Source organism: Schistocerca piceifrons, chromosome 11 (assembly GCF_021461385.2).
Source record: "Schistocerca piceifrons isolate TAMUIC-IGC-003096 chromosome 11, iqSchPice1.1, whole genome shotgun sequence".
Classification (NCBI taxonomy): domain Eukaryota; kingdom Metazoa; phylum Arthropoda; class Insecta; order Orthoptera; family Acrididae; genus Schistocerca; species Schistocerca piceifrons.
Genome location: NC_060148.1, coordinates 132,934,265 through 132,949,851, shown reverse-complemented (window position 1 = coordinate 132,949,851; position 15,587 = coordinate 132,934,265). Strand labels below are relative to the sequence as shown.

Sequence of the window (15,587 nt, the reverse complement as noted above, 5' to 3'; positions counted from 1 at the left end):
CCGATTGCGCACACATTATTCTGTGTGGATGCTGCTGATATTACTTATGTAAAAGCCTAGAAATACAACGCTCAGGAATAATTCTGAATCGGTGCATTTCTTAATAATTTTGCTGCTATAGCTGTGCCCTTTCAGCATTCTGTGCTGAGGCTGCTTTTGTTATGTCTGAACTGCTCTGCTGAGAGACAGCGTTCCGACCAGTTTTTCAAAAACTATTATGTGGGCAAAATTGATTTCTTCACATCTTACAGTCTCAATAAAGAATGGAATTTCATTTAGTTATCCATCGTACTTACCACACTGTGTCAAATTAAGTAAAACATTGCGAAAATTTTTTAGTTTTCCGGGGTAAAAATGCATTGTGTAAACTTTGCATACGATTGATTTCAGCTCGTCCATTACCGTGAATGAAATGTAGAGAAGATATTGAAATTTATTTTTAAATTGAGAGCAGAGCAATATCTCGTGTCGTTCTCGAGTTGTCGGGTTTTATACCCGAAGGGTCTTTGTGCCAGCATAAACCACATTAAAATCCATTATTTCCCATTTCAAATAAAACTGTGCAATTTAATGTATACGTAATGTATATATAGTGGTGGTGGTACTACTACTTCGTAATTGGAGGCGTATTGTTTTATCTCAACCTCAAGCCACAGGATGTACTTAATGAAAATGATGATACCAAGAACCGTGAAGCGTTGGATTAACTTTGTGTTTATGGTGCATTTAGTATTTATTAATATTTCTGAATATAAAGTGGATACATTATTTTTTCATAGGAAATAGAGGATGTAGAGATTTGCTTAAAAAACTATTCAGACCTACAAGACTGGTAGTTTGCCTACAGATTTGATTTTCACAAACACATTTTTTCTCAGAACTTTGTGTCTATACTTTGGGCCCTTATGGTTCTCAGTGCCTCGTTTATAATAACTGGGGCCATATTTCGTGCTGAAGTCTGTGGTGACTCAACCACACATTGCAGTTATCACAAACAGATTGATTTTAGCCCCTTGCTCACGGGAACTTTTATGCTTAGAGTATTGTCGTATGTTTTCACCTGTGTCAGTTTTCACTAATAACTATTATGATGATGGACCACGCTGTGTGCAATTTTGCACTCGGGCATGTCTGGTGCCCCTACTCAGCCCACCCTCCCCCGCTCCCTCCCCCCCTCCCTCTCACGCTCCCTCCCGCGCTCCCTCCCCTCAGCTTGGCTCTCAAAGCAGCCACTTCTGTCACTTGGACCTTAACCCTTTCGCTGTTGTGGAAGTGTGCACATGTCGTGCTGCACCGTTCTCTAGGTGCTGTGGACATGTGTATCTACACTGCTTGGGTTTTCACGAAGTGCTGTGGATGTCTGTCTGTCCTGAGCTGCCGATCTCTCATTGCTGTGGATGTTACTTCTGTATCTTGGTGAATAAAAACGTTTAGAGCATTTATTGTACAACATATGAGCCTCATTTGTGAAAAACCTCGTTTCAATATCTCGAATCCTTTGAGATATGACAATTATCATGACCACGATTTGCGATGCATAAGGAGGGAAAGGGCTCATTGCTTGACTGTCAATTGGATATAAAACCCAATAACTTGAGAATGAAATTTGAGATCTACTTTAGTGATTCACGGGTATCGTGTTGGATAATGTTGTGAAAGATGCCCAATATTTCAATGAAACAGCTGCTTGTCAACTTCAGGTACTTACTAATGTGACTGTGCAGTGGCTCGCCAATATATGCGTTGGATCTCGAGAAAAGTGCAGGCAATGAAGGGTGGGGCTGTAATGTTATCATAGAGGGATTGTACAGGACAAAGACATACAGTGCCCCTACCTGAGAAATGGGCCCGGTCTTCACATGCCAAACCAACTCCCTCTGACCTATGTCTATGTCTATGTGACAGTGGTGTATTGCAGACTCATTCGTAGGGTTGACTTTATCTCCGATCTGGGGAGCTTATCAGTAGAGCTTAGCCATCTTCACTGTGTGTGTGTGTGTGTGTGTGTGTGTGTGTGTGTGTGTGTGTGTGTGTGTGTGTGTGCAAGGTGGATACTCTGATAAATAGATTCGAAATGCATCTCAACTGGCCCTCAAAACCTCAAGAAAAGCCAGAAGAAACGGAGAACTCCATGAGGATGTTTCTTGTATCTTATTTTGATGGCATATCCTTTAGGCAAAAAGGAATACAAACGTCTCAAAAATGAGATCGACAGGAAGTGCAAGATGGCTAAGCAGGGATGGCTAGAGGACAAATGTAAGGATGTAGAGGCTTATCTCACTATGGGTAAGATAGATACTGCCTACAGGAAAATTAAAAAGACCTTTGGAGAAAAGAGAACCACTTGTATGAATATCAAGAGCTCAGATGGAAACCCAGTTCTAAGCAAAGAAGGGGAGGCGGAAAGGTGGAAGGAGTATATAGAGGGTCTATACAAGGGCGATGTACTTGAGGACAGTATTATGGAAATGGAAGAGGATGTAGATGAAGATGAAATGGGAGATATGATACTGCGTGAAGAGTTTGACAGAGCACTGAAAGACCTGAGTCGAAACAAGGCCCCAGGAGTAGACAACATTCCATCAGAACTACTGACAGCCTCGGAAGAGCCGGTCCTGACAAAACTTTACCATCTGGTGAGCAAGATGTATGAGACAGGCGAAATACGCTCAGACTTCAAGAAGAATATAATAATTCCAATCCCAAAGAAAGCAGGTGTTGACAGATGTGAAAATTACCGAACTATCAGTTTAATAAGTCACGGCTGCAAAATACTAACGCGAATTCTTTACAGACGAATGGAAAAACTAGTAGAAGTGGACCTCGGGGAAGATCAGTTTGGATTCCGTAGAAATATTGGAACACGCGAGGCAATACGGACCCTGTGGCTTATCTTAGAAGAAAGATTAAGGAAAGGCAAACCTACGTTTCTAGCATTTGTAGACTTAGAGAAAGCTTTTGACAATGTTGACTGGAATACTATCTTTCAAATTCTGAGGGTGACAGGGGTAAAATATAGGGAGCGAAAGGCTATTTACAATTTGTATAGAAACCAAATGGCAGTTATAAGTGTCCAGGGACATGAAAGGGAAGCAGTGGTTGGGAAGGGAGTGAGACAGGACTGTAGCCTCTCACCAATGTTATTCAATCTGTATATTGAGCAAGCAGTGAAGGAAACAAAAGAAAAATTTGGAGTAGGTATTAAAATCCGTGGAGAAGAAATAAAAACTTTGAGGTTCACCGATGACATTGTAATTCTGTCAGGGACAGCAAAGGACTTGGAAGAGCAGCTGAACGGAATGGACCATATCTTGAAAGGAGGATGTAAGATGAACATCATCAAAAGCAAAACGAGGATAATGAAATGTAGTCGAATTAAGTCGGGTGATGCTGAGGGAGTTAGATTAGGAAATGAGACACTTAAAGTAGTGAAGGAGTTTTGCTATTTGGGGAGCAAAATAACTGATGATGGTCGAAGTAGAGAGGATATAAAATGTAGACTGGCAATGGCAAGGAAAGCGTTTCTGAAGAAGAGAAATTTGTTAACATCGAGTATAGATTTAAGTGTCGGGAAGTCGTTTCTGAAAGTATTTGTATGGAGTGTAGCCATGTATGGAAGTGAAACGTGGATGATAAATAGTTTGGACAAGAAGAGAATAGAAGCTTTCGAAATGTGGTGCTACAGAAGCATGCTGAAGATTAGATGGGTAGATCACATAACTAATGAGGAGGTATTGAATAGGATTGGGGAGAAGAGAAATTTGTGGCACAACTTGACTAGAAGAAGGGATCGGTTGGTAGGACACGTTCTGAGACATCAAGGGATCACCAATTTAGTAATGGAGGGCAGCGTGGAGAGTAAAAATCGTAGAGGGAGACCGAGGGATGAATACACCAAGCAGATTCAGAAGGATGTAGGTTGCAGTAGGTACTGGTTGATGGAGCATCTTGCACAGGATAGAGTAGCATGGAGAGCTGCATCAAACCAGTCTCAGGACTGAAGACCACAACAACAACAATCCTTAAAGACTGGCAGGCTGTTCCAGAAACATCAAATAAAGTGACTCTTCCACCCTCAAGTGCGAGTGCAAATAGTGCTGGGTTCTGTGAAGAAAGGAGAACAGGGATACACAAAATCCCATTCCAGTGTGGGAAATTGTATATTGGCCACACGTGTTGCACTATTAGACAGATGCCCTGAACACAGACGTCACACCAGACTGGGTCAACCAGAAAAGTCTGCTGCTGCTGAATGGCCTTGACATGGGACATAGCATGAACTACGGAGAGACAAAGATCCTTACGTCCACCTCCATGTATGGAGTCTTCATCATTAAAGAAATAGTTGAAATACCTATGTGATCAAAACTATCTGGACACCCCCAAAAACACAAGTTTTTCATATTAGGTGCATTGTGCTGCCGCCTACTGCCAGGTACTCCATATTAGCGACCTCAGTTGTCATTAAACATTGTGAGAGAGCAGAATGGGGTGCTCCACGGAACTCACGGACTACGAACATGGTCAGGTGATTGGGTGTCACTTGTTTCATACGTCTGTATGCAAGATTTCCACACTCCTAAACATGTGATAGTGAAGTGGGAACGTGAAGGGACACATACAGCACAAACGTGTACACGCCGACCTCGTCTGTCAATTGACTGAGACCACCGACATTTGAAGAGGTTCGCAATGTGTAATAGGCAGACATCTATGCGTACCATTACTCAGGAATTCCAAACTTCATCAGGATCCACTCTAAGTACTATGACAGTTAGGAGGGAGGTGATAAAAGCTGTATTTTATGGTCGAGCGGCTGCTCATAAGCCACACATCGTGCCGATAAATGCCAAATCACCCCTCGCTCAGTGTAAGGAGCTTAAACATTTGGCGATCGAACAGTGGAAAAACATTCTGTGGAGTGACGAATCACGGTACACAATGTGGCGATCCGATGGCAGAGTATGGGTTTGGCGAATGTCTGGTGAACGTCATCTGCCTCTGTGTGTAGTGCCAACAGTAAAATTCGGAGGTGGTGATGTTTAGTGGGGTCGTGTTTTTCGTGGAGGGGTTGCACCCCTTGTTTTGCATGGCAATATCACAGCACAGCCCTACATTGATGTTTTAATTGCCTCCTTGCTTGCCACTGTTGAAGAGCAATTTGGGGACAGCTATTGTGTGTTTCAACACGATCGAGCACCTGTTCGTAATACACAGCTTGTGGTGGAGTGGTTACACGACAATAACATCCCTATAATGGACTGGCCTGCACAGAGTCCTGACCTGAATCCTATAGAAAACCTGTGGGATGTTTTAGAAGGCCAACTTCGTGCCAGACCTCATTGACCAACATCGATACCTCTCCTCAGTGCAGCACTCCGTGAAGAATTGGCTGCCACTCCCCAAGAAACCTTCCAGCACCTGATTCATCATACGCCTGTGAGAATGGAATCTGTCATCGAGGCTAAGGGTGGGCCAACACCACTTTGAATTCCAGCATTACTGATGGAGGGCACCACGAACTTGTGATTTTCAACCAGGTGTCGGGATACTTTTGATCACATAGTGTTAGTATAAGAAATGACCTGATTGATAGACGCATGAGATGTCAACTCAGCAAGGCAGAGGGACCAGAACTGGTGGTACTAAAGTATCGTTGGTCACAGGCAAATGAATCCAACCTGTCAACACAGACAGCGAATCAGAGTTTGGACGCTTGACACACAGCCAGCGCACATGCCGTGATTTGCAGGCGCACTTTTCCCGTGTCACACTTTCGGAGACTGGCCTGTTTTTCTGGCAGGTGGCGCTGGATGTTGTCATCCTCTACAATGAAGTTACAGTCCCACCCCTTGGCACCTGCACTTTTCCAGCGTGCCAGCACTTACATTAGTGAGCCACTACAGCAAGAGGTCAATAAGCACCCAAAGTTGACAAGTAGCTGTGTCACTGAAGTATTGTGCATCTTTTACAACATTATCTGACGTGATACATGTGAACCACTAAAACAGTTACTAGATCGGGAAGCTCTATAGTGGCACGAATGAAATATCGTTTTGCTCTCAATTCTAAATAAAATTTCAATATCTTATCTACATTTCTTTCACTGCATTGTGTGAGCTCAATCGACCATGTGCAAAGTTTACCCAGTTCGTTTTTACCTTTGCAAATTCTTAAAAATTTCATGCAGTGCGGTACAAATGATGGATAGCTAAAAGAAACTCGATTCTTTATCGAATGAAGATATCAAACTATAAAATGTGCAGAAATCGTATTTTTTTCACATAATAATTTGAAAGAATCGGATGATAAAGAATTTCATATCAGCCAGAATACCATCTCCCAGCAAAGGCACCGGCATTTGGTGAGGAGTACAGCCGTGACGAAAGCTACCTCGGTACGGAATGCAGAGCGCACGTCTGCAGTACATCCACATCTACATCTACATTTATACTCCGCAAGCCACCCAACGGTGTGTGGCGGAGGGCACTTTACGTGCCACTGTCATTACCTCCCTTTCCTGTTCCAGTCGCGTATGGTTCGCAGGAGGAACGACTGCTGGAAAACCTCCGTGCGCACTCGAATCTCTCTGATTTTACATTCGTGATCTCCTCGGGAGGTATAAGTAGGGGGAAGCAATATATTCGATGCCTCATCCAGAAACACACCCTCTCGAAACCTGGACAGAAAGCTACACCACGATGCAGAGCGCCTCTCTTACAGAGTCTGCCACTCGAGTTTTCTAAACATCTCCGTAACGCTATCACGGTTACCAAATAACCCTGTGACGAAACGTGCCGCTCTTCTTTCGACTTTCTCTATCTCCTCTGTCAACCCGACCTGGTACCGATCCCACACTGATGAGCAATACTCCAGTATAGGTCGAACGAGTGTTTTGTAAGCCACCTCCTTTGTTGATGGACTACATTTTCTAAGGACTCTCCCATTGAATCTCAACCTGGCACCCGCCTTACCAACAATTAATTTTAAATGATTATTCCACTTCAGATCGTTCCGTACGCATGCTCCCAGATATTTTACAGAAGTAACTGCTACCAGTGTTTGTCCCGCTATCATATAATCGTACAATAAAGGATCCTTCTTTCTATGTATTGGCAATACATTACATTTGTCTATGTTAAGGGTCAGTTGCCACTCCCTTCGCCAAGTGCTTATCCGTTGCAGATCTTCCTGCATTTTGCTGCAGTTTTCTAACGCTGCAACTTCTCTGTATACTACAGCATCATCCATGAAAAGCTGCATGGAACTTCCGCACTATCTATTAGGTCATTTATACAGGGTGTTAGAAAAGGGTACGGCCAAACTTTCAGGAAACATTCCTCACACACAAATAAAGAAAAGATGTTACATGGACATGTGTCCGGAAACGCTTACTTTCCATGTTAGAGCTCATTTTAGTTTCGTCAGTATGCACTGTACTTCCTCGATTCACCGCCATGATTTCATACGGGATACTCTACCTGTGCTGCTAGAACATGTGCCTTTACAAGTACGATACAACATGTGGTTCATGCACGATGGAGCTCCTGCACATTTCAGTCAAAGTGTTCGTACGCTTCTCAACAACAGATTCGGTGACCGACGGATTGGTAGAGGCGGACCAATTCCGTGGCCTCCACGCTCTCCTGACCTCAACCCTCTCGACTTTCATTTACGGGGGCATTTCAAAGCTCTCGTCTACGCAACCCCGGTACCAAATGTAGAGACTCTTCGTGCTCGTATTGTGGATGGCTGTGATACAATTCGGTATTCTCCAGGGCCGCATCAGGGATTCCGTGTGACGGAGGGTGGATGCACGTATCCTCGCTAACGGAGGACATTTTGAAGATTTCCTGTAACAAAGTGTTTGAAGGCACGCTGGTATGTTCTGTTGCTGTGTGTTTCCATTCCACAATTAATGTGATTTGAAGAGAAGTAATAAAATGAGCTCTTACATGGAAAGTAAACGTTTCCAGACACATGTCCACATAACATATTTTCTTTCTTTGTGTGTGAGGAATTTATCCCGAAAGTTTGGCCGTACCTTTTTGTAACACCCTGTATATATTGTGTAAAGCAATGGTGCCATAACACTCCCCTGTGGCCCGCCAGAGGTTACTTTAATGTCTGTAGACGTCTCTCCATCGATAACAACATCTGTTTGCTAAAAACTCTTCAATCCACCCACACAGCTGGTCCGATATTCCGTAGGCTCCTACTTTGTTTATTGGGCGACAGTGCGGAACTGTATCAAATGCCTTCCGGAAGTCGAGGAAGTAGCGAAAGGGTTAAACTAGCTGCGCTCCTACGCCAGCACGAGAGGTATACAGTGTGTCGTATATTTGTTACTCGTACTGCCGGATGCATTCCACCTGTAGTTTTTGTTTGCGAGCTGGCGGTGGTGCTTGCAGGTGTACAAGGTGAGCAGCTCCTACTGGTCCCCGGACGGGGCAGGCCCTCGCCCGCTGCTGCTGCTGCTCACCGACTGGGGCGTCTACGTGTGCGGCCTCAGAGCCAACCTGACCTACTGTGCCGTGCTTGCTCTTGCCTACAGGGACTTGCACACTGTCATTGTAAGTGCTTCAGATTGCCTCGTGTATTAGTATTTTAGCTTTATATCTAAAAACAAAGATGATGTGACTTACCAAACGAAAGTGCTGGCAGGTCGATAGACACACAAACATACACACAAAATTCAAGCTTTCGCAACCAACGGTTGCTTCGTCAGGAAAGAGGGAAGGAGAAGGGAAGATGAAAGGATGTGGGTTTTAAGGGAGAGGGTAAGGAGTCATTCCAATCCCAGGAGCGGAAAGACTTACCTTAGGGGGAAAAAAGGACAGGTATACACTCGCACGCACACGCACACGCACACGCACACACACACACACACACAAGCTTGTGTCTGTGAAGCAAACGTTGGTTGAGAAAGCTTGAATTTTGTGTGTGTGTTTGTGTTTGTTTGTGTGTCTATCGACCTGCCAGCACTTTCATTTGGTAAGTCACATCATCTTTGTTTTTAGATATATTTTTCCCACGTGGAATGCTTCCCTCTATTATATTCATATCAGTATTTTAGCTTTATTAGACTTGTATTACTTTTCAATTTTACAGTCTATAATTACTGTGAAGTGCAACCATCTCGTACAGCTCGACGTGCTGTGTGCCTTCTTAACCCACTAGCATACAGTGACTTGTAACAGGTCACTTTAATAGGGCTCTGCTTTACCAGTTGCTCTCATCTTAGTTCACATGCAATGTCAATTTATGGCAGGAGCAGTTGTGAGTGGGCATTTGTTGCAGTGCAAAGTTGGCTTTTATTTTCAACGTGTTAGTAGCATGCGCGAAGCCTTATCTGTATGAAACTGAAACTGAAAGAATTGACTAGCTGCTTGAAGAAAGTGATTTAAATGGTATTGGTGAAGAAATAGACTTTGAAAACGGTGATTTTACATCTGCCTCTAGTGACAGATTTATCATATATTTGCAAATAATCCACACACATTTTTCCCAAATTTACGGACAAAAACTGGGGTGCGCAGATTAATTGTAGTAAGGTTGGTACTGCTCTGCCTCTGACAGTAGCTCCCACTATAGTATAGCTTTGTTGGGGCTCTGTGATATGTCAGTAGCATGCTGAAAGTGAAGTAGTACCGATGTGTTAACTTGTTGATTACAGCTACAAGGATCACTTGTACACAGCTAAAGAAAAAGTTATTGAAAAAGCAGTAAACATTGGAAACTGTGCGGAAAGTACGGCAGTGAGGGGTATATTCGTGACTGGTGAAAAAACAAACTGCAGATTCAAGTAATGAACGGTAACCGCCAGGAATTTTGGTGGACAAAAGGCAAAGCATTCGGACCACAAAAAAAGGCTCTGCTGTTACGCAGACGGGATGTGACGATACGGATGCGCAGTGACTAATGAAATGTGCTAGCTCAAAGCATTGACTTTAGCCAAAGAACTGAGCATCACTGGTTTCAAAGCTAGCTGAGGCTGGCCATCAAGATTTTTCAGTCGGAATGGTTTAGGCTTCCCGAGGAAAACTACCATCCCTCAGCGGCCTTCAGAGAATTACAAAGAAAAAATAGTGCATTTTTGTTTCTATGTGACACTAGTGGTGCAATCATTCCAATATATTATCGCCTATCGGGATCGCACACCAGTCTATTTTGAGATGCCACTCGACACCACTGCGAATGGGAATGGGGAATCCAGTGTCACGGTACGAATAGGTGCCAGTGAGGAGCAAAGATGTACAGTGATGTGTGTAGCTGGGGATGGACGAAAGCTATAGGAAAACTATTCCAAAAATACCAGTGAAAGGTGTATTGGTGAGTGCAAATCCAAAAGAGTGGAAGGACATTGACCTTGTGGTTGACTAGGTGATGCCTTAGCAACATTGCCCTGTTGCAGTACTGAAATTATGTAACATGTTGGGCCTGGACAGCTTCTGCGGGCAAAAAAATCTGACAAAATGCCTGAGAAGTTAGAAAAATGAGAAACTAACTTGATCATTATTCCTGAAGGCCCAAGAAAAATGGGAAATTAACTTGATCATTATCCCTGGAGGCCTAACATCCAACCTGCAACCACTAAATGTGTGTGTAAGTTGACCATTCAAAGCTGCACTTAGACAGCAATACACCCAATGGATGGCCGATAAAAATTTCAGCTTCACTTAGAGTGGAAAAATCGAGTGGCCAGATTTGTTCCATATTTGTGGGGGATGTAATGTGCATGGGACTCCATTCTACTACCACTGGTGGAGAAATCTTTCAAAAAATGTGATATCACAAATGTGGACTGAACGAAGAAAATGCTCTGCAAAGATGGCATCAACAACAATGATTCTTCTGCTTGTGATGATGGTGAAAGTGATGTTGAATAGAATCAGTATGTTAGAATAATTTTTTTGTAAATAAAACACAAATTAAACACAACATTTGTTTTTTTCCTCGCTTAATATTAGGATGCACGCATTATTTTATAGTGCTTATGATGATGATGGTACAAACAACAATGAAGGCAACTTAAGGGAGCCTGAAACAAGTCGCTGACAACGACTGATCGTTTGAAGTGGACTAATGTTAGGAATTGCCTTCACATTAGCAACAGCAACAGTGAAGGCAACGCAATGGCTTGTGGGAGTCAGTAGTCAAGAAAAGAAATATGTTTGCAGTTGCAGTACATTTGAAGATATTGGAAATACTGAAGCACAAAAGAAAGGTTGGTGAAGAGCACTGGTTAGCTATGACAGTAGACGAGTTCAGGCCAATTTTGCACTTTGTATTTTTATCTCTTAACTGAAAAAAAAAATTCTTTACAAGATTGACAGATATCAGAGTATATAACCCTGGAAAAAAATATTTGTGTTGGTGAAAGTCTGATGTTTAGGTACACACTACTGCAAGTGTAAAACAATCCTTCAAAAAGAGCAAGATATGGTTTGAAAGTATATGAATTATGCTCATAAGACACTGGTTGATGTTTAAAATTTATGCAGGTCTTGAGGGAAAACATTCTGTGAAAATTACAGCAAGTGAGATAATTTTGGTCTTGTCTGAAACTTCACTGGATGAATTGAGAACTAGATACATGGATAACAGTTCCCCTACATTGTTTCTAAAACTATTGAAGAGAGACATCTGTGCTTTTGGAACCGTAAGACCAAACGGGAGGAACACACTGATCGAGCTGAAGAATGCAGTGCTCAAAAAAGGCCATCTGACTTCTGTATTGGAAAATATAATTTTAGCAATCAGATGAATCAACAAGAGACCAGTGCATATGCTGCCAACCATTCATTACAAGCCAGTCTATGAAGTATAAAAAGAGAACGGAAAGTCTTCAGCTAAAACCTAAGCGCATCACTGATTACAGTAAAGGAATAGGTGGTTTTGATGCACATGATCAACATTGCCATCATATTCACTCATTAGATGATATGTGAAATGATATAAAAAATTATATTTTTGTATGTTAAACTAGGTAATTTTCAAGTCAAGTGTAATCCATATTAACATAATAAATGTAAAAGTAAAAGGAAGGGGAACAGGCATATTCTTCTCCTCCTCCTCCTCCTCCTCCTCCTCCTCCTCCCCCCTTCTTCTTCTTCTTCTTTGGGGGGGGGGGGGGGGGGGGGGGCTGTATCTCGTTAAGGAGAAGTGAAAAGAACGGTTCCAGCAAACATTTCATACCCTTTGTTTTTTTAATGTTAATGGGACTGCTATAGCATAATATGTTCTTCAGTTGGCATTAACGAGGGAAGAGTGGAAAGTAATGCGCAATAAGTTTATTACCAAAAAGTTCAACATGTAACAAAACAAAAAAAATCACAAATGAATATTTTACCTACTTTTCTACATAGTCATCAACGTTCTGAACATATTACTCCCATTGTGCTATTAGTTTCAATATTCTCTGTTCATAGAAGTCTGTTTGGTTGGAATATAGCTATCTGCAGACTGTTGATTTCAGTTCCGCACCTGTCGCAAAGTGTTGGCTGGCGAGGTATTTCTTTGTGGGACCAAACAGATGAAAGTTCAAAAGTGCAAGGTCCCGACTATGTGGTGGATGCTGGAGTACCTCCCACCCACCTTTGTGATTTTCTCACGAGCAGGAGCAGCAACGTGGGGGCAAGCAGTGTCACAAAGTAGTTTGCCACCATCAGAGTTAATGTGACGTTTGTCACAGAGGACACGTTGCAACTTAACCAAAGTTTTAATGTAGTCTGCCACATTCACAGTGGTCCAATGTTCAGTGAAGTCCACCAGTAACACGCTATGCATATCGCATAACACTGCCGCGAGCACTTTCCTAGCAGGTTGAGTCGACTTAATTTTCTCCTACTGGGGAACGAGCATGCTTCCACCCCATACGAGCCTGCTCGGTTTCTGGCGTGTACTGATATGTCCACAACTCATCACCAGTGATGAGTCCTTTCAGAAAGTTGTACCCTTCTGCGGCTTAATGCATTAAGCTTGTCACGATTCGCTGGTCCTTGTGGTTGTCTGTCAGGTTCTGAGGCACCCAGAGAGCACTAACTTAACAAAACTTCAAAGTGTCACGAACAGTATCGTACACTGCATCGTAGGATATGTAGAACTGCTGCGATAAAGTTTGTTGTTCCACACACTGGTCATTCAGAATTGTTATATCAATGAATCTGTCATTGTATGTGTTTGCAACTGATACCGGGCACATGGAATGTGATGAATCACAAAGATTCACACGACCTTCTTGGAGAAATTCGCACAGTCATCCGCACACACACCAAGTGTGCTCTGTGAATTTCATTCGGTTATGCTCTTTTGTCCACAGATAGCGAACTACACTTTGCTTCTCTTCACAAGCTGATGATTGATGACGGAAACATGCATGCTGTGCTTGTTTCGTAGTTCAGGCTTCTCTTGCTAGAGCTGCACTTGAAAACAAAAACCTTCTGTAGCACAAACTTCAAACTATATCATCGTGAAATTTTGATGTTTCAGCTGCAATAACAGGGTAGAAAAAAATTGTTGTGTGTCACTTTCCAGCCGTACCTCATACATTTGTGATAGACATCAGTAAAATCCTAATGGAAGCAACTCGGACATCACAGTTGTGTAGCTCAGTTATCTGTGCACTGCAGGTAATTTTCTCTTTGCCTAAGCTGTATTCACATTAATGGGAAATGCATTGCTGGTTTTTGTTAGTGGGCTGCTCTTTTAAACATTTGCATGAGTTAAATAGTTGAAAGGCTGATGTTGAGATTAAGAAGTGAAAAGAAAGATGTCATTTTAACACATATATACATGCCAATAAATCAGCACACTAATGAGGAAGTAGAGGAATATTATCAGAAGATTGAAGAAATTATGGATAAAGAAAAAAAGAAAGGCCTGGATCGTTGTAATGAGGGATTTGAATGCAGTGGTAGGAGAGGAAAAAGAAGAGGGAGTGGTTAGATGATTTGGATTGGGAAACAGGAATGACGGGAGGAAAAGGGTGGTTAATTTGTGCAGAGAAAATTCAGTTCTGATTGGAAACACATTGTGTGAACATCACAGAAGATGGGGATATACATAAATATCTAGGCTGAAAGACAACAGATAACAAATTGATGATATCGTATGCTTAAAGGCTGCCGGAGCATATCCTGGAACAGATATAAATTGGACCACAACTTGGTGGTGGCAGACGTGCAAATGAGGTTGAAAGGAGTGAGAGAAGAAAACCAAGAGAGAAATTTGACCTAGAAAGACTAAAGGAAAAAGGTAAGGATGCTGAGCTGGAAAACATATTTATATCAAAATTGGATGGAGGGCCCTATAAGGAGAGTGCAAATAGAAATGGAAGTGTGTCAGGCTAAACCTTAAGGAATATTCAGACGTAATAGTAGGGGTGAAGTAGTTCGTAAGGCTAAGGAAAGAATGGGTAACAAAGACAAGCTGGATATGATGAATGAAACAAGAAAATGGAAGACAGTAGGAACTGAAAAAGGGAAAAGAATGTACAGAATGCTGAATAATGAATTAAGGAGAGAAACAGAACAGGCAATGAAGATGTAGGTGAAAGAGATGACAAAGAAATAGAGAAACTACAAAAAGGAAGTAAAATACAAAATGCTCTGTAGATAAGGTGCTGACCTAGTCTCGGAAGCAAAGAAAAGCAGTAAGAGTGTGGGAATAGAAAGAAGTGATGGTACTATGGTTCATAAACTGTAGGAAGTTTTGGGAAAGTGTCAGGAATATGTAGAGTACCTATATGAGGCTGATCAAAAACCGAATGATATTGAATTAGAAGAGGAGGCGAGAGTTGCAGAAGAGAGAAAAAAGGATGCTGCATCTTGGAAGGAGAAGTAGAAAGAGCTTTAAGAGAGGTGAAGAATCACGGAGTAAGTGGAATTGATGGATTACCAGCAGAGTTGCTCAAGAGCCTCGGAAGTAGTGGTGTCAAAGAGCTAACTCATCTATTTAATAATATTATGAATGAAACTGAATGACAGGATGACTTTCTCTCTGTAGTAATGATCTGATTGAGAAGAAAAGCAATGCAAAGGAATGTGAGGGTTTTAGATCCACAAGTTTGATTTCTCGTGCAGCAAAAGTTCTGTGCGGGTGATAAAATATAGGACTTTCCGGAAGACTGGAAAAACTATTGCAGAGGAACAGTAACGGATTTAGAAGTGGAAAAGCTGCGAGAGATGCAGTTGGACTACTGAGAATTATAGGTGAAAGGTACAGTGAAAGAGGAAGAGATGGATCCGCAAGCAGAACGGCGTGTGTGTTTCAAATTCTGTGCGAATCTCAGGAAAAGTGCTACAGAGACCCTTGTAATGATTCGACAAGTGTTTGGGGGGCAGAGCACGAGCCTGGGCTCTCCGAGACCCAAAAAAGCGAGACAGGTGAAGAGCAAAGTGAACAGTGTGACGGTTGTTTTCTTTGATACCGAGGGCATTGTGCACAAAGAATTCGTCCCACCCAACCAAACAGTGAATTCCGCGTACTACTGTGACATTTTGCGGCAGCTCCGTGAAAATGTGCGGTGACGACGGCCCGAACTTTGGCGTCGAGGGAACTGGCTGCCGCATCACGACGAAGCACCC

At 42.5% G+C, this 15,587-nt stretch overlaps 1 protein-coding gene across 1 annotated transcript in view; it reads left to right on the top strand.

Annotated features, from left to right (window-relative positions):
* The window catches only part of LOC124719799, a 293,431-nt gene that overhangs the window by 132,464 nt on the left and 145,380 nt on the right, over nt 1-15,587 (top strand). Inside the window, exon 12 of the mRNA XM_047244994.1 lies at nt 8,412-8,573. Within this exon, the coding sequence (XP_047100950.1) occupies nt 8,412-8,573 (162 nt within the window). The remainder of the gene's footprint in view (nt 1-8,411; nt 8,574-15,587) is intronic.